Consider the following 24,772-nt stretch of genomic DNA (forward strand, 5'->3'; position numbering starts at 1 on the left):
GCTTTCTTTCTTGATTGATCTTGAAATGTCTCGTAAACCAGCTCCTGATTTAATGGTACCTTCTATTTCAAACTTGTTAATCACAAGAGATACGCTTTCCATTAACATAGCTGCTAATCCTCTGGCATAACTGTCTGAATAAATCTTGATTTTACATTTTTTCTTATACCTTACTTGGCTGTTCACTAAGTTTTGAGTGTCCTGCACCACTGTATCAGATGAGTATGCTGATACGGTTTCTATGTCATCTGTGTTTTAAAGTGAATTATATTTGTTATTTAATGGTAACACAAAGTCCTGCCTATGTTTATTGTTAATATGTTTGTAGGAGCTCCCCTTCAATTTTACATTTACCCATCTACTGCTAGGCCTGTTGTGAGCCATTTTAGTCATAGCTTCACTTTCTGACAATCCTTCCATGGGTTTGGAGATATTAAGACATACTTGATGATCACTCTCTTCCAATTTAAACTTGAGTCTTCTGTTTTCATCACTCAGAATTTTTGTGTCCTCTCATAGCTCAGCAATAATTAACAACAGATCATTTTCGGAGGATGAAGCACTCATTTTCACATCTTTGGTCATTGTTTTACTACACCATTGGTCCGACTTGTGTGGCTTTAATACATATTTCTTGTACATTTTTTTTTAATTCGTTGTGCAAGAGTCCAATAATTGTAATATATGATAGGTTTTCATTTTTGATACTGTCGAATTAACCCCTCATGTGAATTTTTGCACTTTGTCTTTTTGTGGCAGGCTTGTATTGGTAGCACCAAGTATCATCACCCATGACAGTTTTTTCCAGAAAAGAATTGTTCACATATTGCATTTCTATTAAGTCATGGCAAGCAAGCACACCTTGTTGTTTTTGTTCAGGAGTTAAGGTGTGCAGAACAAAACTATCCACACTTTTTTCTCTTTTTCAAAATACAGGGTGATTCTAAAAGAATACCACAACTTTACGAATTTAAAACTCTGCAACGACAAAAGGCAGAGCTAAACACTATCTGTCGGCGAATTAAGGGAGCTATAAAGTTTCATTTAGTTGTACATTTGTTCGCTTGAGGCGCTGTTGACTAGGCGTCAGCGTCAGTTGATGCGAAGATGGCGACCACTCAACAGAAAGCTTTTTGTGTTATTGAGTACGGCAGAAGTGAATCGACGACAGTTGTTCAGCGTGCATTTCGAACGAAGTATGGTGTTAAACCTCCTGATAGGTGGCGTATTAAACGTTGGTATAAATAGTTTACAGAGAATGGGTGTTTGTGCAAAGGGAAAAGTTCTGGACGGCCGAGAACGAGTGATGAAAATGTAGCATGCATCCAGCAAGCATTTGTTCGCAGCCCTGGAAAATCGACTCGCAGAGCTAGCAGAGAGCTGCAAATTCCACAATCAACTGTATGGAGAGTCCTACGAAAAAGGTTAGTTATGAAACCCGAACGTCAACTACCCGAGGTGATGGATCGGCCGCCAGGCAGCCCGCGACAGAGCACTTCATCACTGGCCTCCAAGAAGCCCTGATCTTACCCCCTGCGATTATTTCTTATGGGGGTACGTTAAGGATATGGTGTTTCGGCCACCTCTCCCAGCCACCATTGATGATTTGAAATGAGAAATAACAGCAGCTATCCAAACTGTTACGCCTGATATGCTACAGAGAGCGTGGAACGAGTTGGAGTATCGGGTTGATATTGCTCGAGTGTCTGGAGGGGGCCATATTGAACATCTCTGAACTTGTTTTTGAGTGAAAAAAAACCTTTTTAAATACTCTTTGTAATGATGTATAACAGAATGTTATATTATGTTTCTTTCATTAAATACACATTTTTAAAGTTGTGGTATTCTTTTTGAATCACCCTGTATTCTGGAGAATGTCTTGCACTCTTGATTTAGATATGTAATTCCATTTTGATTTGTGACACCATAACGCTGACACAATATGGGTCCATGTCCATTACTTAACACTGTCTGCATAGAACTGACCAGATGAAAACACATCTGTTGTTTTACAGTCGTTACTTCCAACTGCCACAGTAGTTATTACACTGATGTCACTTTTGCACTAGGAATAAACTCAATGAGGAACTGTCCGGATGGATGGTGTATACCATATCATAATACTTTTAGACTACAACAGGATATTAAAATATTTCGCATTACAGATGATCAGTATTCCTCTTAGGCAGTGAAATGATATGATCTGCATCCCATCAAATAGTACGTCATAATTAGTAATCAAAAATATTCACATAACTACTAACAGATTTCATGAGTTCCAACATGAAGCGCATACACACACACGCACATCCACCCGCCCACCCGCCCACCCGCCCGCCCACCCACACACCCACACACCCACACACCCACACACCCACACACCCACCCACACACACACACACACACACACACACACACACACACACAGATAGAGAGAAATAGAGAGAGAGAGAGAGAGAGAGAGAGAGAGAGAGAGAGAGAGAGAGACCAAAAGTTATCACAGACAACCAACAAGAACAAACACTGAACTACTGAAGTGTATAAGATGTTCTTGTTGTGTTTTACTAAAATAAAATCTAAAACTTGTGGAACGCTGATGTTCCACAAAAGGACGCATTTTATCTTGCTTTCATAGGCAGCAGCACATTTCAGCTGTGACCTGTATGCCTCTTTATTTTGGTTACAATTGTTACACTATTGCTTTATGGCTACTGCTTAGTAGCAACAAGACTTTACTACCAGTTCTACTTCAAACCCATAGTCTCCAAAGTACTGTGAAGTGAATGGCGGGGTTTACATCTCATGGTACCAGTTATTTTCCATTCACATATTGAGCACAAAAAGAATGAATGTTTAAATGACTCTGTGTATGCAGTAATTGATCTGATGTCCTCACACTCCCTATGGGAGTGAAATGTAGAGGCTTGTAGCATATTCCTAGAGTCTTCATTCAAATACGGTACTTGAAACATTGTAAGTAGGCTTGATCAGGATGGTTTATGTCTATCTTCAAGAGTTCTTTCAGCACCTCTGTGGCACTCTACGTGGGTCAAACAAACCTGTGACCATTCGTACTGCCCTTCTCTCTATATATTGAATGTCTTCCATCAGTCCTATACTGTACAGGTCCCACACACTTCAGCAATATTCTGGGATGTGTCATATGAGTGATTTGTAAGCAATTTCCTTTGTAGACTGATTGTATTTCTCTAGGATTCTACCAATAAACTGACATCTGCTACCTGCTCTACACACTACTGAGCATATGTGATTGTTCCATTTCATGTTCCTGCAAAGTACACCCAGGTATTTGTATGATTCTGTTGATCCCACTTGTGAGTAGTGATATAGTCATAAGATTCTATGTTTTTTCATTTTGTGGAGTGCACAATTTTACATTTCTGAACATTTAAAGCAAACTGCCAATCTTTGCACAACTTTGAAATCTTATCGAGGTCTGACTGAGTATTTGTCGAGTTGCTTTCACACTGAACTTCATTGTAGATAATTGCATCATCTCCAAAAAGTCTGAGATTAATATTGTCCACAATGTCTTCCCTGTGGTACACCTGAAATTACCCCTATATCTGATGATGACTTTCTGTCCTAGATAACTTGCAGTGTTCTCCCTACCAAGAAATCCTCAATCCAGTAACAAATGCTTGACACCCTGTATGAATGTACTTCTGATAATAAGTTGGGTGTGGTACTGAAGCAGATGCTTTTCGTATCTAATATCACTCCCATTACATCCAGGGTGTCCATTATTAAAGTTCCAGTTTCAAAATGCTGTACAAAGCAAACAACTGCTAAGAATGATGTCAAATTTGAACAGCACGTATTGATGCAGGGGGAAATATCATGGAACAAAAAAAATTCGATGAAAATTTTACCGATAAATAGTTCTGTAAGCATATTAATGTAAATGGGGTCGGCTAAAAATGACAGGTGATTACAATATGACAACTATGGTTTTTACATATTACACCATCTGTACTGTTCAGTGTGCATGACTGTACAAGATAGACAGTCAACAGTTGTGACATTGCTAGTTTGGTAAGCCCATCCACAAGGTCATACCATATCAGATGCTGTAAATTGGTTTTTGATTGTCCTGAGGCCAAAAACCTCATAACAAGCAAAATGAAATCAATTTTTATTTGTCCTGTGACCAAAAACTGCACAAAAAGAAAAATGACATCAGTTTGTTACTGCCGTGAGACTGTCACAAGATGTATAGTTTTCTGCCACAAGTTAAAAATCAAGAAACAGCATGTTGCACAATAGATCAGTGTGTTTCGGGGATCACATTCGGAATGCATTACGCAGTGTGTGCCATCAATTCAGCTACACTCATAACTGGTACAGTGAACACAGTATCTTTCAGATAATCCCACAGCCAGAAGTTACACAGATTAAGATCAGGTGATATGAATGACCAGGCTGTAGGGAAACTATGGCTGATGATACTAGCATTTCCAGAATCCCTCTGTAGCAAACCACTTCACTGGCTGTGCAGTGTGCATGGGGGTGCCATTTTGCTGAAAAATGATCCTACCACACATCCACACTATTGAAGGGTTGGAATGACCTTGGTGCACAAGATTCTCATAGCATTTACCATTAACAGTACAAGTAACAGGATCCACAGGACTCACCACCTCAAAAAAAAAAGGCAGGGGGTGGCGACCCTGCAATAAATTATGCTGTCATCTTTGCAGAATGAAGTGGTACTGGTTGATGTGCATGTGGGTTTCCTGTTGCCAACATTCTACAATTTTGCATATTGACATCTCATTGGAGATGAAAATGAGCTTTATTTGTTTCACTTCCATATGAGCGAGAAATTTTGGACTGGCAGGTCAGCAGGAAGCAGCTCCTAAACACAGGTGGTTTTGTGTGGATAGCAATGCAAGATGTTTTGTAGGATTTTATGCACCATCCTTCTAAACATGTCCGACATTTGGGCAATTCCCAATGCACTGTATGTTTGCACACACTATTCGAACCCTTCTCTAACGCTGTGACTACATCTTTGACAGACATCAGATCAACTACTTTCCTCCCTCTGCCACACTGAACTTCAAAAGAACCTAACTTTATGAATTTTGTAATCATTTTCTCTAGCCCCTTTAGCAGACATCGGACAAATGCCTTTTTTCACACCCTTCCATGCCTAAAACGTCTGTAGGGCTACTGGTGCGCATGCAGTATTCCATCTCCTTAGCAGAGACAGTCATGTTCGGTGTCTCAGAAGCAAACTGAGAAACAGACATGTTCTGTGCATCTATTGGTGTGCATATACTAAAGCTTACAGTGCCATCTATTGGTCAATTTTTTTCCCCATGACATTTCCCCCCTTGCTCAAATCTGATATTCTTCTGAGCTGTGGTTCTCTTTCTACAGCATTTTGAAACTGGAACTTTAATCACGGACATCCTGTACTTTGAGTTGATAGTACTCATAGTAGGCCACAGTTCCTCAGAGGTATGACTATAGTGAAGTACCATACTATCTCCATGTCAGTCTCTCAGTCTTTTCTTCTTCTTCTTTCTTCTTCTCTCTCCCCCCCCCCCCCCCCCCCCCCCATATTGGCCATTTCACGATTGTTGCAGTACTGTAAGACATTTTTCATCTATAACACTATCTTGATACATGTAAAAAGTGAATCTACAGGTACTGCTAAGATACTGTAGTCCCTCAGTGCACAGAATCTTAGGCACTACTTGTGATCATTTGATCAAAAACACTCCATCCAACAGTGATATAAATGGCTGATGTGAACCCTATATCAATTATATCAATAGAGAGAGGGGGGAGGAGAGAGGGAGGGGGGGCTAATCATAGCTCACTTTGGCATGTGTTGGTAGCTTAAATGTATCGGACCTATTTATCTATTCATCCATAGAAAATAAGCACTGAATGGATATCTCGTGAATGTGTACAGTTTTTAAATATACACAAGAATGAAATTTCAGTTGGCATAATGTGCAGGAATGTTATTTTGACATCTTTACAACTTACAACATTATATTTAGCCAACAGTGGTAGACAGTTTCCTGAATTCACTATCATAAGATGACAGATAGTGGGATGCTTATAAATTTGTAAGTATTTCTCCTTAAGAAGGATAATGCCTGTTGTAATCTCTTCTGCCAGCTATCTACTGCAGTGATATTTTGCACTTTTGTTTAGCAATGCTATCTTATAACTTTTAGTTTTGCCCTTTGGTCCCATGCTTTGTCCCCAGTCTTAAAAAGTTGAACTACATTCAGCTAGATAGGAAAGGAATATAATTTGGTTACTGTCAAACAGATACCTCCCATTTATTTATTTATAGTTCACTTGCAAATGATTTAAAAACTTTATGCTTCATATAGTCTGAAAACATGTATGACAGGCTCAGTCCTGTCAATATGTGTAGTATGATGGACATGCAGTTCTTACTAATTATAACTGATGCTTGAACACACCTAATGATAGCGATATTTAATGTAACAACAAAAGTTGTGTCTTCACATTTACGGAGTTTCCATTATGTTTAGAACTAAGGGAAAGAAACTCCGGAAAGAATTGAAAGTTTAAAAGAAAAAATGTTCATAGTTCTTATGTACTTGTTTGGCTCACATGCAGTAAACTGGGGAGGATGGACATGTGAACATCTGTTTAATTCTTTTATCTTCTTCTTTTCCTTGTGCTTTTGTTCAATATGAGCACAAGGTTGGCATGGTTATTAATGGAGTTGGTATGGTTAATTTAAGGGGTGGTCAGACTCCTTTCATGTCACCAAACTGTTACCCTCTACGGCAGGGGCGGCCAGAAATTCTGCACACGTGCGGTGATCCTGCACATGTGCAACTTCCGGGTCACAGCGAGCACGCCACAGCCGTCAGCGTTCATGTAGTGCATGTTTCTATGCACAGATGTCGCTTCTCTGTTACACAAAGTGCATTATCAACACCTTGTATGTATATCACAACCTGGGCTGTATCTGTAGGATCTGTTGCTTCATCGAGTTCAACAGAGAAACAACAAAGTATTTAGCCTTATTTATTAGCTGCCTGTGCAGATCGCTGGCCATACCACTGATACATCTTGTCACTGTTTGTTTGGATAGATTGATTTCTTGAAACCTGCTAACATTCGTGGGACACACAAGTTCTGCAGCATCAATCAGACACCCTTTCACAAACTCCCCTTCAGAAAAGGGTTTCCCAGATTGTGCAATTCTTAATGCGATTTTAAAAATTCCTCGCAGTGAAGATTTAGTGTGGTTGTCATTCTGGAAAATTGAAAACAGTACATTGTACAGCGTACAGTAAAACAGACATAAATGTAGCACAAGAAACTAAGAGTTCAAGAAGTATCAGTTAGTTCAAGAAGTATCAGTTACTTTGACGTACAGTAAAATCGAGTTGATGTGTCTCATCCATTTTCTGAAGGACATTTAATTTTGCTTGCCGTTCTTCACTGTTGAGTACACTACACTCGTCTTTGTGATATGTATTGTAATGTCTTTCAATTGAAAACTTACGCTGGACGCCTATTATTCAGCGGCACAGAAAATGCTGAGAGTTTTCACTGATGGCTACGAAAAAGAATTGCAGTTCCCAGTCATTTTTAAACGACTGAGAACATAGATCTCCCGTCCTTTGCTTTTTCACAGTACTTGCCATTTCTCAGTACTTCTCTGTTAAGGTTATGGTCACCAGGGGTAAATGAGACTAGATATGTTGCTCTCTTGCTTGTACCACAGGGAAGTGAAGCTGCTGCCGTTCATTTAGGACTCATGACTAATAACAGATGTCGCTGTTGCTTGCTGTTGCACATGTGCAGCACTTCCGCATGTCTGCACACTGTGCAGCGTTTGGCCGGCCCTGCTCTACTGTCTGCATGTAGTGTTATTCACGTGAAAGTGAGCAAAACTTTTCTGAATGTCTGCAAATCATGCAATTGAAATGGATCTTGAGCACCTAATGGGATGTGGGGAAACTGCCTAAAAACCACATCCAGGCCTCCCGGCACACCGACCTCCATTGGTAACCTGCTGGGTGGGTTCAATCTGGGGTCAGTACACTCCTCCCTCCCCTACCACAAGTGGAGCTTTAACACACATAACTATCCATTTTAGAATTCAAAATTATAACTAGACAGGCAGACAGCTAGACGAATTCAGCTTTTTAAATTGTCTTTGATGCACAAACATCTCCAACCATTTTTAACACAATTTTTTATCAGCAATGGTATGTTCCTGTGCTAGAATTACACATTCTATCTCTATAGTCACACATTTTGATTCTGTGTGCCCAGTACAAGCTCGTGAAGACATGACATAAAACCACTGCATTTTGATACGTGATAAATTTTTGAAACTTAGATATTGAAGGATACGAAGATTGTAATCATGTAATCATATATTAATTATTGTGAATCATGTAATACGTGTCACGTAGAGAAAATAATTGCAAGTGCTAAGTCACTCATGCGTCATATATTCAGAAATGGTAATCTTGAGATATTGCGACATTCCACATTAGAATTACAGCTGCTTTTTTTTTTTTTTTTTTTTTTTTTTTTTTTTTTTACAGCTTTTCCCTCATTACAAAATAGTGATCAGGTTCTCCTGCAATGTAAAGATCGTTTATACTGAATCAAGTTTCACTCAGTTGTAATCTTACTCTAATAATAAACAGCAGTACCAGCATTTCAATTGTTATCCTCTCAGTCTGACAGATTATATTATTTTCACAGTATGTACATGTTACATGGTACAGAATTTCTTGAAAAATATGTCAATCACCACAACAGCCCCTTCATAATTAGTAATTATACTTTGCATTTTACATATGAGTCTGCTTCCAAGAATGCCTTGCCTTTTCTTCCTAAAAAAAAAAATAAAATAAATAAATAAAAATAAAAAATACTGCATCTCACTGTGATATGCCACACTTTTGTAACATTGCTCTGCTCCAGACTAAAACACATGGCTTTCATTTCATCCAGAAATGATGTTATCCATACTCAAAATTTTTTGCAAGGTTATTATTATTGTTCGATCACTTACTCAGTCATTGCAACATCAGTATTGCATATCACCATTATCTCTTTCTAGTTACTACCCATGTAACTATGTAACTACCACTGGTGCAAAACCTTTCCAATTGTTCAGCATTACCACCAACACCATTCCCACAAACATCGTTAATATTACAACCAATATACTTGCACTTGCTGCCTTTTCTCACATTCTTAGCCATTTTCTATTTAGCTTCTGTGTTTTTCCTCACTTCATATCATATTTCAACTAATTCTGTGTTCAAAAGCTACAACATTTTTCCTCTTCTCATTTGTTTTCATTTATCCCAAATTAAGGCAAGCTGTTATTCATCACTGGTAAATGTTCTGTGTCTCTGCTCACACTGCATTGTTGCCTTCAGTGCAGAAGGACTTGGGTGCAATTCCTAGCACCACGACAGATATTTTTCTGAGGTAGGATGGTCTGGTGCAGAGTCTACTCAGACCTTGTGAGGCCAAATAAGGATCTGCTTGAATAAAGAAGCAGCAGCTTCATCAGGATTCATCTACTGGCGATAACAACTTGAGGGATTTGTGATATGCTGATCGCATGTGCCATAATCATCGATCTCTCCACGTACTGCCGTACAGGCAGCAGGCCACAGGTTGGAACAGGCCTAAGGTCTACTCCATGAGTGGTGTTTATGTTTACACTTATTATATAGCTCTGCATGCAGACTGTGTACCAGTAAGAATAAAAATAAATTAATTTTAAACAAATGTAAACTTTTTTAAACTTTATACAAGAGGTTGTTCTTCACTTGCTGCTTTAGATTCATGTATATGACAATCAGCATTATTACAGTGATCATTATTGTACCAACTTGTTATGATATCTACAAATAGTGTTAAGAAAAATCATATATTAATCTATACTGTCATAAACAATACATAATTAAAGCTCTTCTCTGTTGCTGGAAAAAAGCTCATCCTTTACAAACACAACTTTAAGACATGTTTTGTTTTCTTGCTGTTCAGTTCAACAGGAACACAAGATGCAGTTGTACCAAAGGGTGAAGAGTCAATTCCTCTCCATTCTTTGACTGTGTCAAATGGTGATCCAACAGACCAATCTTATAGCCCGTATCGGGTCATTGGGTAAGTTCAGCAGCACCTTGTTTCAAAACATGTTTTGTTTCATTACATAATAGTTGTAAAAATCAACATCAGATGTATTAAATTAGAATTTTATTTTGCTTCCTTAATCTTTTTTTTTTAAGTAAACAAATGAGTTTGACATTTGTAAATTATATTTGTAACATTTCAGCAAACCTGGCTATGGCCAGTTTATACAACCCAACAGCTATGGTAAGCAGATTCCTATTTATCTTTTCAGCTGCAGCTGTAACACCACCACAGTGTGTGAGCATGTATCTGCATGAAAAAGCAGCAGAGAGAGAGAGAGAGAGAGAGAGGGAGGAGGAGGAGGAGATATTGTGGATGATAAAAAGGGGGACACACACACACACACACACACACACACACACACACAGAGAGAGAGAGAGAGAGAGAGAGAGAGAGAGAGAGAGAGAGAGAGATATTTGAGATTTGAGGGATTCATAATGGTTTTTTACCAGCTGCCTTCTGACTGTTAACCAATGGAATTCCAGTTACTTAACTTAACTACTAACACATATCCTGATCCCTTGCAGCTTACACGATGAATACAGCACTGAGATCACTCCCCCAACGCCACCTCCCCGGCGTGTTCGTCTGGGATGCATGGGACGGGACACATCATCCAGCTTTTCACGCATTGCAAGTGGTCTTAAACTGGCTCAAGCACAGGCTATGGCAGTAGCTGTAGCAGGCTTCATGCCTAACACAGTGATGTTTGCTGTAAACCATGGAAGGCACTCTCCTCCCACACATAGAGCATCTTTCCATGGCCGAGGTTAGCCCCAATGAACAACTTCCTTTATGTTCCTGTGACATCTTTAATTTTAATTTTAGAATAAGCTTAATAAACAGTTCATGAACGTTATTAATATATAAAATTTTCTTTTGATATTTGCATGACTAAATAACTACTTCACCATTCAGTAGATAGTGCAAGTATTTAATATGTGTGGGCACATTTTTGTGCATGCTGTTTTCAGTTTGTGACGCATGACAAGTTAACATGGCAATGTTATGATGTGGTAACATTATTCATCTTGTATGTTTTCAATGAAGATTTCATTGTCAGTAAACACTTTTCTATTTAGTAACTCTGTTCTTTTCTATAGTGTCAAGGGTGGGAGATTCAAATGGGAGTCTTGGTACAGAAAGACTGTCGCATTCCCTTCCTGGTAGTCCAGCTGATCGCAGGCCAAACTTTCCTGAAGTTGTTGGGTCAGCTGAGAGTCTTGTTGGCAGGGTAAGTTAAACCTTCATAACATTGGTGTCAGTCACAACCTTTTTGATAACCATACAGTTTGAAACACAATACAGGGTTCTTTCTGTGAATGCCTGTACTTTATTTAAATGTAACCTATTTAATACTAGTACCACAGCTGTTAAACTACAAATTAACGTCATAGTTTGTAGCAAGTTTTGTGGCTAAAAAAGGACATTAAAAAAAATTTCTTATTATGACCTTGAGCTACTGGTAAAATACCATATTTACACACCCAGTTTTAATTGCCCGATCATCAGGTTCATAAAAGTATTCACAGCACCAAGTTAAGTGAAATATAAAATTGTTTTCGTCAGATGATAAAACCGTGAATTATACACTGTTATCATATAGTAATATAAACTGCATCATCAGACATTGATCATCCATTCAGTAACCTCTGCGTAGCAGGAATCTGTTCAGAAGATTAATTCAGATTATAGTTTTAATGTGAATGAGTACACTACCAAACACACTTTTTATACATTGGTGGTGTAATTTATATTATGATATGACAACAGTGTATAACTGAAGCATGTGCACAAATAATTCTGTATGGCACATTCTGCAGTTTTTAGGAAATCAACAAAAACTGTTAATTCCAGAGAATTATTGCAAAATAATAATGTAATGGCAGACTGTATTGTTTGTCCATACAGACTGTTGAAAGTACTTGGCTGTGTTTTTAAAAATTGTGCTAAGCATAGTTTTCTTTTTTTAAAAAAATAAGTAAGTATTAAAATGATAAAACATTGTACAACAATGGATATACAGCATTATTCCAGATCACTCTGTATTCTGCTGTAATGATAAGGTTGGTTAGAATCCAAAGGGTGCAAGAAAGAAAATTATAACCAGATCCAAAATAATATTTGTTGTGAACTGATTACTTTCATCTTAAAAAGGAAACAGAACATAAATTTTTATTAAGTTGAGGCACAAATCTGGCACATTAACCTCAGATGTGCCACTGCAGGTTTTTGTAAAAATGCCTGTATTTTGGCTCCCTGTATTTCATGTCCAATAGATCCCTTTTTTTCTCCATATGAAGTTTCAGCACCCCATTGTTAAGCAACTGAAAACCAAAAAGCAACAGAAAATTTTTTTAACTGATGTTTGCAACGATGTTTTAGAATACAGTGTCTTTCCCATGGGCGAAGCAGATTACAACTACGACACATGCTTACACTTTGAGGTTTGACACTACACAGCTTCAGTCAGAGTTTATCAGTAATTTTCAAAGCAGATGGCTTTTTCAAAACCAACTCAGTAGGTCCTATGTCCTTCAAGTCTTCATCATCATATCCTGAATTGTCAGTTCTGAAGGATCAATGAAGACCTCAGCAATGACATGCTTCCATTCTGATTGAGCCATGATCATTGTGAAGTCCTTGTCACAAGTTAGGAAACTGTGACCTGAACATAAAACCTTCTGATGTATTTCTGTAAAGTTATTGCCTTGGACCAGATAAAAATAAAACACTAAAACTCTCCAGTTATTGTTCTGTCTGACACAGTGGTCAGAGCGTAAAATCAGTTTGCATTTCATACCTTCTTAAAGCATATTGTAATTGTTTGTCACAAATTTAAGCAGACAGGAAACTATTTTAGCTGAATCTCTCCTTGTAGTGGAGCCAGCCCCCAAACTTACTGTAATGTTTCTAGTACCAACATCATGAACCATGAAATTATATGATGGCAGTTGTCTCTGGTAGAATACTATGGAATGTGTCAATGAAAGACAAAGTACAACCTGTTGTAGGTCTACTCACATAACATGGGTATTGCTGTTCCTTTTAGCCATTTTCATATCATTTTTTAGAACTTTGTATGTTTAGTCTCCTTCTGCATGATGCAACTGACTAACAAGTTCAAGGTTGTGCAGTTCTGTTTTGTCTGAAGCTTCAAACATTTTGTTGAACAACAGATTGCACTGTCTGCAAGTATCTAACCCTCATGTTCTGAAATGCAAATTAAAGTCTGTCTGAAACACACTGTGATAGGATGACCTGCTCGTTGATTTACCAGGAAACTTTTGGGTAAACAGTCAATACATTCTGCAGAGGTTGATGTTGAGGTGCAGATATTCTTTTGAGGATTTATTCCAGCAGTAATGGCTCATCAACTTTGGGAAACTCAAAATGTGTTCATGACTTGGAGTTGTGTCATCACTTGATGTGGCATGTAACTTATTGAAATATTTTCCTTCACTGTCTGTAGAAGTCGTCATTCCACCTAAAAGATGGAATCACCACTTTTATGTTGAAGGTTTATGTTGATGAGTCTATATTCATCATTTGGTGATGCAGAATATGTTGAGCAATGCTTTTTAACACACTTCTTTTGATCAGACTTTTCATTTAAAAGTAGCTTATTTCCACAGAATGTATTGACTGTTTACCCAGAAGTTTCCTGGTAAGTCAATAAGCAGGTCATCCTACCACAGTGTGTTTCAGACAGAGTTTAATTTGCATTTCAGAACACAAGGGTTAGATATTTGCAGACAGTGCGATCTGTCTTACCTTTCTTTTGTCTGGCTGGCACACCTATTTCCATGCGTTCTATCAAGTAAATGGATTGCTCATCTTACATCAGTCCTTGATGTTCTTCGTACAGCTTGCTAAATTTCCAGGTTTATGTCTTTGCATCCATCTTTTGAGCACAATTCTGCATTGCATACATGATCCTAAAGCATGCAAACAATCAATTTTACTACCCAATATTCAACTGGATTATCATATTTCACAGTTCCAGATTTATTCTTCCTGGACCCATGCTGAGCATCAGAGACAATTTATTGATTGGCAACTCCATGGAGTGCTGTGTGCACATCGACCATATACGTTAAATTAAAAGGAGGGTCAGTGTTGGTCGTAATATTGATGTTTTATTGATAGCAGAATCGATTTTCGATCACATAGTGATCATCTTCGGTGCTGTACACATTAAACTCAGACACTGGTATCAAGTTATCAATAACCAAAACTGAAAATCGATTACTGGTTATTGATAACTTGATACCAGTGTCTGAGTTTAATGTGTACAGCACCGAAGATGATCACTATGTGATCGAAAATCGATTCTGCTATCAATAAAACATCAATATTATGACCAACACTGACCTTCCTTTTAATTTTAAATTTAAAAGACAATTTAGTTCATTTCCAGATGTCTTTTTAAATTTTCTTCGCCTTCAGACAGTTGGAAATGTAACACTCATCAGAGATAAATTTAAATTTTCGATAGCTATTTTATTTATGCAGTTCTTTTTGATAAAATTAGACATGCCATAAATTCCACTTGATGATTTTCTTTTTTAGACTCTTTGTATTTAATATGATTTCATCCCCATTGGTTTCACAAAAGAGTTTGGAGATTAAGAAACACTTTATTTTACTTTCTGTATTGTGTGCTTGTTGATGCCTTATAGAAATTCCTTACAATATTTTTACAATAATTATTGAATATATTGGGAATATCTCATGGCTTATTCCCTATGTAGCTATTTTGAATCAGAGTTGTGTTATGTTCAGGAGTCAGTTGATTTGTTACATTTCTTATAACCATCTTGCCTTTGCTTTGTTTATGGATGTTACCACTTAATAACCATTATCCACTCATTTGTGTTACAACTTTCTTGTGGCTTATATCATATTGTCTCTTCTGTGATGAGGTAGAACGGTTATTTTCTCCAAATTCTTATTTTTATTTAAATAATATAACTGCTCAAAACTATTATATTCTGTGCAATTCTTTTTTATGAATATGGCAGTGCCTTCATGTTGTTTGTGACTTTATCTTCAAAATGAGTTGCTAATACACACATCAAAAAATGTTTTGCATCACCTTGGTTCCAAGAGTTCTAGAACCTGTACAGAAAATTGGAATAGAGATCAACATAAACATCAATTCCACCCTTTTTATTTCTCATGAAAACCACACATTACATGTTGTACCACCATACAGTGAGACCTTCAGAGGTGGTGGTCCAGATTGCTGTACACACTGGTACCTCTAATACCCAGTAGCACATCCTCTTGCATTGCTGCAGGCCTGTATTTGTCATGGCATACTATCCACAAGTTCATCAAGTCACTGTGGGTCCAGATTGTCCCACACCTCAACGGTAATTTAGCATAGCTTCCTCAGAGTGGTTGGTGGGTCACATTGTCCATAAACAGCCCTTTTCAATCTATCCCAGGCAAATTCAATAGGGTTCATATCTGGAGAACATGCTGACCACTCTAGTCAAGCGATGTCATTATCCTGAAGGAAGTCATTCACAAGATGTGAACAATGGGGTTGCGAAGTGTCATCCATGAAGACAAATGCCTCGCCAATATGCTGCTGATATTGTTGGACTATCGGTCAGAGGATGCCATTCACATATCATACAGCCATTACACGCCTTTCATGACCAATAGCAGCATATGCTGGCCCCACATAATGCCACACCAAAACAGCAGGGAACCTCCAGCTTGCTGCACTGACTGGACAATGTGTCTAAGGCACTCAGCGTGACCAGGTTTCCTCCAAACACGTCTCTGACAGTTGTCTGGTTGAAGGCATATGCGACACTCATTAGTGAAGAGAACATGATTAGAATCCTGAGCAGTCCATTTGGCATGTTGTTGGGCCCATCTGTATCATTCTGCATGGTGTCGTGGTTGCAAAGATGGACCTCACCATGGACGTTGGGAGTGAAGTTGTGCATCATGCAGCCTATTGCGCACAGTTTGAGTCATAATGTGATGTCCTATGGCTGCATGAAAATCATTATTCAACATGGTGGTGTTGCTATCAGAGTTCCTCCAAGCCATAATCAATAGGTAACAGTCATCCACTGCAGTAGTAGCCCTTTGGTGGCCTGAGCATGTCGTCGACAGTTCCTGTCTCTCTGTATCTCCTCCATATCTGAACAACATCACTTTGGTTCACTCCGAGATGCCTGGACACTTCCCTTGTTGGGAGCCCTAACTAGCACAAAGTAACAATGTGGATGTCATCGAACCACTGTATTGACTGTCTAGGTATGGTTGAAGTGCAGACAACATGAGCTGTGTACCTCCTTCACGGTGGAATGACTGGAACTGTTTGGCTATCTGACCCCCTCCGTCTAATATGCGCTGCTCATGCATGGTTGTTTACATCTTTGGGCAGGTTTAGTGACATCTCTGAACAGTCAAAGGGACTGTGTCTGTGATAAAACTTCCAGTCAACATCTGTCTTCAAGAGTTCTGGGAACCGGGGTGATGCAAAACTTTTTTTGATGTGTCTATATAGCCAGTTATGCTAATGGAGCAAATTTGGTTTGATATCAGACATTGTTCTGTAACACAGAGAGCATGTCTATAACTCTAGGCAGCTGTAAACAGCAATTTAATACCTGCAATAGTGATTGACTATTGGTGAGTGATGTGTAAAATATTCGAGTGGCTGGGGAAAAATTTCGTCCAAAATCTCTGCAGTAATTTATCATTATGAGTGTGGCTGGTATTAAATCAGCTATATTTTTCTGTACAGAAACCCACGAAAATTCCACTCTGCCCTTTTTAATTATTTTTGGTACCCTTTGGTGAATTACCATATTGTTACAGTAGCATAACAATTAAATGCAATCAGTATTCCTTTTGATCTGATAAAAATGTGAAATGGGATTTATTCATCTGTTAATATAGAGTTATCATATTATTTATTTCCTTATACACAGGGTATGTCAAGTTTATAATTAGGCCTAAACATAAGTACTTCTGAAAAAAGTACTCAGCTTGTAAAGATTTTAATGTTGTTTCACCAGGTAATAGTGTGATACAACTACCAAAACAACATTTATACATTTTATATCGACATATAAATACACAAATTTACTATTCAAAGTTTTAACATTGCTTTCTGTAAATGCCCTTGATAAAAGACTAACAGTTCTCCATTATATGACTGTAGAGCAATCAAACTCAGTGTTAAAAACACATTCCTATCTCTGCTCAGTACACTGCAACATCTGCGAATTGTTTTTAATGGTGCATGGGAACTCATATTTTTTCATTGCAGCAATACTTTCTTTCTTTCTTTCTTTCTTTCTTTGATTTTCTTTTCCTACAATACTGTTTTGATGCTAGTTAAATGGCATCTGGGAATTATGTGATAAAAAAAATAAAACCCTCAAACACACATTGCAAACATTATGTTATTGAATGTAATTTTTTAGTTATCCATTTCTGCCTTTTGAATAAACATTTTGTTTTGATTTAGGTGTAAAAATTTTCAGTTACTTCATCTGTCTCCTGATCATTGCAAATTATTTTTGTGTCACTCATTTCTAATTATACAGCTCTGAATTGCATCATCTGGGACTTCATGATGATTTTTTCCCATTTAGTTTTAACCAGGATCTGAGCTTTTCTAAATTACTTTTGTGCTGTCCAGAATTTTTTTTCTGGAGCATAGTTTTCAGTCGGAATTAAGGAATCATCTAAAAATAAGCAAGACTGAACAATATTATTTAATGGTACATTTTCTCCATGGAACAAGAACAGATGCAGACACAAATGTTGTGAAAGTCTTCAGAAAATTCTTTCCTAGTCAGAGAAATAATTGTTTTCATTTGATTATGGTATGTTGATAATTTTTACTTTTGGACTGTGTAGTTACAACTGAATGAAACACAATTTTTGTGGCATACATGTTTCACCTTTATTCTGTGGAAAGCATCTTTAAAAAAAATGTCAACATACTGTAATAGTAAATACAACTGAGGACAACAGGACTACAAAAGTTGGAGATGTTTTCATTTGATATTACAATGTCTCTATAATTGGTTTCTGTCAAATATGGGTTGACCCCCTTAGTGTACTTTCCTTATTCAGACCTCTGTAGTTTGTAAAGAAGTAGAAGTGATTATCTGAATATAAAGCTTTTGTCAGATAACAGACCATTTTTGTGACTTCTTACTTTTATCTAATGGTCAGGTCCTCTCTCCTGTAAATTTGTGTCTGGCATTTACAGAGCTTACTTACATTTTGGAAAGAAATTGTTATAAACAGAATGTACTATTTTTGCTTCAATTTTCCTATTCTGATATTCCAGCTCCTCAGGCTACTTGATATTAATTTAGATAACAACCAATATAAGAACACCAAATGGTGATATTATAGGCCTAAAAATTTCATGAAATATTTTCATTTTCAAACTTCTTTCCTAGAAGTAGTAGTCCAGAGATATAAGATAGGGCTTCATACAGACAGGATTGGGTCATCACGTTCTCCCAATTAATGTTACATGCATAGATAAGGTGAACTGTGGGGACCTGAGTCCTGCATTGAAGCAATCTTATTCCCAGTTAGAGCTTTCAGAATTTTAAGTTTGTGAGAAAACAAGAATGCCAAGCAAATTGATATAATGTCTTTTGCTATGGTGCTCAGAGAACAAAAAGGTCCCAAATAAGCAACTGAAATTTTTGGTATTTCTAGCATAAGACTGCTGTTTGTGTTTTGATATTTTTTTAAAATTTTATCATACCCATGCTCCCCTCTCTGTACTAGAAGTGCTTCTTCAGCTTGGGGATGTTCCTTCTGATATGTTTCTGGTTTCCATTTTTTTATCATCAATTGATCTAAAGATTTTCTTCTGGGTATAAATTCATCAAATTTTGTTTTCAATGAACCTTTTATCCCTATTACTATTATCACTGTCAGTATACTATTAACACCAAATCAGGGCCAGTTTAAGACAAAAGTAACACAAACGGCCACTTGGAGCACCAAGCTCAAAGGGATGCCAGAGAAACCCAAGTGCGAAATATGTATACACCATAAACCAGAAATAGTAGCAAAAACTGAGATGAGTGAAAGTATTCAGTAGTAGAAGCAGAAATGTTGTAGTTGACATGGGTCCACAAATGAGCTGTTTGCAAGATAATTACAAATGTGTAGTTATGAGCTGTCTCTGATTTCAATATCAGATATTGACTTTGTTGATATAAATGTAATTGAAATGTAAACTTCTCAGTTAGATCCTCATCTAGTTAAATTTTGTCACTCATTGGTCTGAGCAAAAGAAGTTTTTCAAAACTGAAGTTGACAAAACAATGGAAACTCCAGGTTGGAATATCAACAATATAAGGGAAAAGATGATTACTACTCACTGTAAAGATGGCACATTGAGTTGCAGATAGGCACAGTGAAAAGACTGTTACACATTTAGCTTGAAGAAAGCTTTGGTTGAAAGCTAAAGTTTTTGGTTGTGCCTGTCTGCAACTCAGTGTGTCATCATTATGGTGAGTAGCAATCTATATTTTTCCCTGTATTGTTGAAGTTGATAAAGATATAATTCCCTCAAGAATAATTGTGCAGAATGTTAACTTTTAGCCATTGAAAATGATACTATGAAGCCAATCAATTCATATTCTGTTCCAAAAGCTTTTTTGAACTGGAAGGATAGAAAATTTCCAATACAATGTTTTTACACAAGGGAAATACTACACTATGTACACTGAATAACTGTAGAAATTATACATGACTTTATTAATAGAACATTTCTCTTTCATGTCACACAAATGTGTATTATTTTCTTCAGTTGTATACCTAAAAACTTTGATCATGTTTATCAGTTTTCAACTACTTTCATTTATAATTTTATAAAATTTAACTACTTATTAGTGAGTCCTCTTCACAAATAATGTACAGTTTATGCAGTTAAACAGTGTCTTATGGTTAACACATCAGTATAAATTTAAATGATTTTTTTGTATTTTTGTCCTACATTTTATGATGGAAAGTGAAATAAATTGTAAAAAGATAATTATCAAACAAAATGAATAACAGAAATTTTATATTCTCATTCAATCCATTCAGGTTAAGAGTTAGTGCATTGTTATCAAAGCTAGAAAAATACAATAGGTCTAGTTCTTTCTACTTTCATCAAAAGAAAAGATTTCAAAGATCTCAGACATTATCAGTGCAGGTTTAAGACCCAAGAAACACAAACTGCCATTGGGGTGCTAGGCTGAGAGGGGTGCCAGAGGTGCCACAACTGTTAGATTTCTATACAGGATGTGTCACAGTTAGTAATGGTCGTGTGGGACGCCAAATGTGCCAAAGCTGTAAGCTTTCTATTCACTATGTATCACAATTAGTAGCAGCTGATTGGGACATCAAGCTGGGAGGAACACCCAAGCACAGGATCTGCATAAAGGTGATACCACAATTAGCAAAAGCTGATATGTATGAAAGCAAAAGAGGGGAAAGATCTGGAAGGGGGTTGTGCAGGTGAGGGAGGGGAGGGGGGAGGGGGGCAAATGAGAAGTGTGTGGAAAAATGTTGTTGACCCAGCCCCAGATCTTAACTTTAATGTAAATGAATGGTTTCTTCTTTCAATATTTAGCACTAGCATAAAATTTTGAAATGTATTTCTTTTTCTAAGGAATGTATATGTATTGCTTATTCTAATTTAAAACATTTCCAAGATCACTAATTTAGTTTTATTTTCATGTGTTTCACAAAGAGCCAAAGGAAAGCCAACTAATGTCTTAGGAGGGGGGTAGGCACCAAATGCCTGAGGGACAATGGGCACCAAATACTATGTTGCTTGTGCGGAAAAATGTTCTTGAACTGACCCTGGGTCAAATCTTTGACAGTATCCATTCCTATAACTACTGGTTACCATATGCATCAGTTAGTTGTTTTATTATTCCATGTGTCATGTTCGTGATACAATCCTGGAAATGGAAAAAAGAACACATTGACACCGGTGTGTCAGACCCACCATACTTGCTCCGGACACTGCGAGAGGGCTGTACAAGCAATGATCACACGCACAGCACAGCGGACACACCAGGAACCGCGGTGTTGGCCATCGAATGGCGCTAGCTGCGCAGCATTTGTGCACCGCCGCCGTCAGTGTCAGCCAGTTTGCCGTGGCATACGGAGCTCCATTGCAGTCTTTAACACTGGTAGCATGCCACGATAGCGTGGACGTGAACCGTATGTGCAGTTGACGGACTTTGAGCGAGGGCATATAGTGGGCATGCGGGAGGCCGGGTGGACGTACCGCCGAATTGCTCAACACATGGGGCATGAGGTCTCCACAGTACATCGATGTTGTCGCCAGTTGTCGGCGGAAGGTGCACGTGCCCGTCGACCTGGGACCGGACCGCAGCGACGCACGGATGCACGCCAAGACCGTAGGATCCTACGCAGTGCCGTAGGGGACCGCACCGCCACTTCCCAGCAAATTAGGGACACTGTTGCTCCTGGGGTATCGGTGAGGACCATTCGCAACCGTCTCCATGAAGCTGGGCTACGGTCCCGCATACCGTTAGGCCGTCTTCCGCTCACGCCCCAACATCGTGCAGCCCGCCTCCAGTGGTGTCGTGACAGGCGTGAATGGAGGGACGAATGTAGACGTGTCGTCTTCAGCGATGAGAGTCGCTTCTGCCTTGGTGCCAATGATGGTCGTATGCGTGTTTGGCGCCGTGCAGGTGAGCGCCACAATCAGGACTGCATACGACCGAGGCACACAGGGCCAACACCCGGCATCATGGTGTGGGGAGCGATCTCCTACACTGGCCGTACACCACTGGTGATCGTCGAGGGGACACTGAATAGTGCACGGTACATCCAAACCGTCATCGAACCCATCGTTCTACCATTCCTAGACCGGCAAGGGAACTTGCTGTTCCAACAGGACAATGCATGCCCGCATGTATCCCGTGCCACCCAACGTGCTCTAGAAGGTGTAAGTCAACTACCCTGGCCAGCAAGATCTCCGGATCAGTCCCCCATTGAGCATGTTTGGGACTGGATGAAGCGTCGTCTCACGCAGTCTGCACGTCCAGCACGAACGCTGGTCCAACTGAGGCGCCAGGTGGAAATGGCATGGCAAGCCGTTCCACAGGACTACATCCAGCATCTCTACGATCGTCTCCATGGGAGAATAGCAGCCTGCATTGCTGCGAAAGGTGGATATACACTGTACTAGTGCCGACATTGTGCATGCTCTGTTGCCTGTGTCTATGTGCCTGTGGTTCTGTCAGTGTGATCATGTGATGTATCTGACCCCAGGAATGTGTCAATAAAGTTTCCCCTTCCTGGGACAATGAATTCACGGTGTTCTTATTTCAATTTCCAGGAGTGTATCTTGCTTTGAAGTGGACCGTTTCATCTGCTCTACAAAAATAATATATTTCTTTTGTGAATACGTATCTGCAGATCAACCACTTAAGTGATTCCTGTTCATATTTTAATTGCACTTGTCCATTGTTTATGTCTTTGTGCTTATTTACACATGAAACAAGGTACATTTGTCATGAACTGAAGAGGCTGAGTGATACTGCTCTACACTTGGGGTTTTAATGCTCTTCTATTTTGTTAGGTAATTTAATGTATGAAAATCAGGAGATGCAGTATTTGATGTGATCCTTATCTGTGATTTGTAATAGGTTCTGGTTGAGCAAGGACTTGGAAAGTACTGTGATCCTGACTTTGTGCGTTACACATCACGAGAAATGCAAGAAGCACTCAATATGACGCAAGAAGAAATGGATCGTGCAGCTCATAGGCTGCTGTTACAAGAGCATCAAGGGAGACCCCTTTCATTCCAGAACTCCACTGTTCCTGGAGAACTTGTACAAGGAAGTGCCAATCCTCATTTATAGCAGTGGGCCCCTACTCTTTTCAGCCAAAAAGTATTGGCTTGTCTTATAAAGTGCCTCATTTACTTTTCCTGAAAATGGAAAGATAAATCAACCTTGACACAAAGTGTCATTTCCTCCTTATGTGAACTGCCCAAATTCAACAATAGTTGATTGTTTTTCCTGATATACATATACAAGAGGAATGACATAGAGAAACATGACTCATTCACCTGGTATGGCCTTTATGTTGTGTTAATTGAAAATTTGTCATGAAATGTGTGTGATACATATCCAGTGACAGTGCTTTTTAAGTCAAATATGTATCCTGGCAGGACCAGGAAGCTGTAAAACACTTGTGGTGAGCATAGTCACATATTTTTATTATTCCAGTGAAGGAATTGTTTTTGGATAATGCATGAAGAAACTGGGTCAGCTTTGTTTGCAGCATAATTACCTGCACTATGTGAGCCTCAAGAAATTAAATTTTCAGTATATGTTTGAAACATTTTTTCTTCTCATTTGTCAAAACTAGAGCTTATATTTAAAACTGACTTGGGTGGTACATTTCAAGGCAAAGCTAATTTTGTTTACTGAATAAGGGAGAAAGTACCATATTATAGTAAACTTTGAGCACATTTCCAATATTAATTCTTTCAACAATTACTGGAGAGCTATTTTATCTTTTGTTCTTTTCCATTATGACAATCTTCATTCACATATGCTGATAAAGTCAGGTCTGGAACATATTGGTTTTGTGTGTTCAGGGAATTTACAAATTCCTCCATTAGGTATTATCCCAATTTTCCAGCCCCTTTCCTTTGCCTTTACAGTTATACCAGAAAGATATAGTAAATATTTTTCCATTCAAGATTGGTGCACAAAATTTTTACAAACCGAACAAAAATTGTGTAAGAGTAGTCAGTCAGTTTTTTTACAAGGAATTTATCTTACTTTTTCATGATAAGTTTGGACTATTACTTGAATACTGATTTTGTTCTGAGGAAGGGCTTTTTCTGACAACATTGCTAATATGAATACATGCAAAGAAAAAGGAGTTGTAATAACTAATTAATAATAACTTTTTAATTATTTCTCTTTTGGATAAAGTATGAAGGGCTTTACTATTATTCAGTTAGTCTTTTACCATTTTTTAAATAATTTGCCCCTGTAGAAGGAGAGAGACACAAAATTACACTTACATAAATTATTCATTTTGTAGAGTACTGAGCAAATAATTCCTGTTGCAAAATTTCATTTAACTTTTTCATTATCATTGTATTTTGTGTTAAATGAAATTGGTAAAAACAAATATTTTAATCACTGTAATCATCCTTTGGTCATTACAGCTCCTGGCAGAATCCTAAGATAAACGGAGTAGTTTTCTTCTCCTATTTCCATGTGTTTCTTTATGAATGCCAGTTAAAAGATAAAATGTTACAGAATTGTTACTTTTATGCAATGTGGATTTTGTATGACTGTAAGAAATTGTACATGATACTGGATGTCCATTTGTAATGTTATAAGCCTTCTACAGTGAATGTAAGGAAGCCAGTACATTTCCTGATCTCCAAAGCCATTGCTGTTCTTTTCCATATATTTGTGTGTGTGTGTGTGTGTGTGTGTGTGTGTTTAAAAATAAAAATTGTACATTTTGTATACCTGAGAAGTTGAAAGGCATTGTACTGAGA

General features: G+C 38.1%; 1 protein-coding gene across 1 annotated transcript in view; it reads left to right on the forward strand.

Moving 5' to 3' along the window:
* Positions 1 to 23,587, forward strand: part of LOC124721524 (muscle calcium channel subunit alpha-1-like) — an 857,532-nt gene extending 833,945 nt beyond the window's left edge. The window contains exons 39-42 of the mRNA XM_047246542.1: positions 10,054 to 10,173; positions 10,343 to 10,383; positions 11,304 to 11,434; positions 22,890 to 23,587. Of these exons, the coding sequence (XP_047102498.1) occupies positions 10,054 to 10,173; positions 10,343 to 10,383; positions 11,304 to 11,434; positions 22,890 to 23,105 (508 nt within the window). The 3' untranslated portion in view covers positions 23,106 to 23,587. The remainder of the gene's footprint in view (positions 1 to 10,053; positions 10,174 to 10,342; positions 10,384 to 11,303; positions 11,435 to 22,889) is intronic.
* Positions 23,588 to 24,772: the final 1,185 nt, after the last annotated feature.

Source organism: Schistocerca piceifrons, chromosome X (assembly GCF_021461385.2).
Source record: "Schistocerca piceifrons isolate TAMUIC-IGC-003096 chromosome X, iqSchPice1.1, whole genome shotgun sequence".
Lineage (NCBI taxonomy): Eukaryota > Metazoa > Arthropoda > Insecta > Orthoptera > Acrididae > Schistocerca > Schistocerca piceifrons.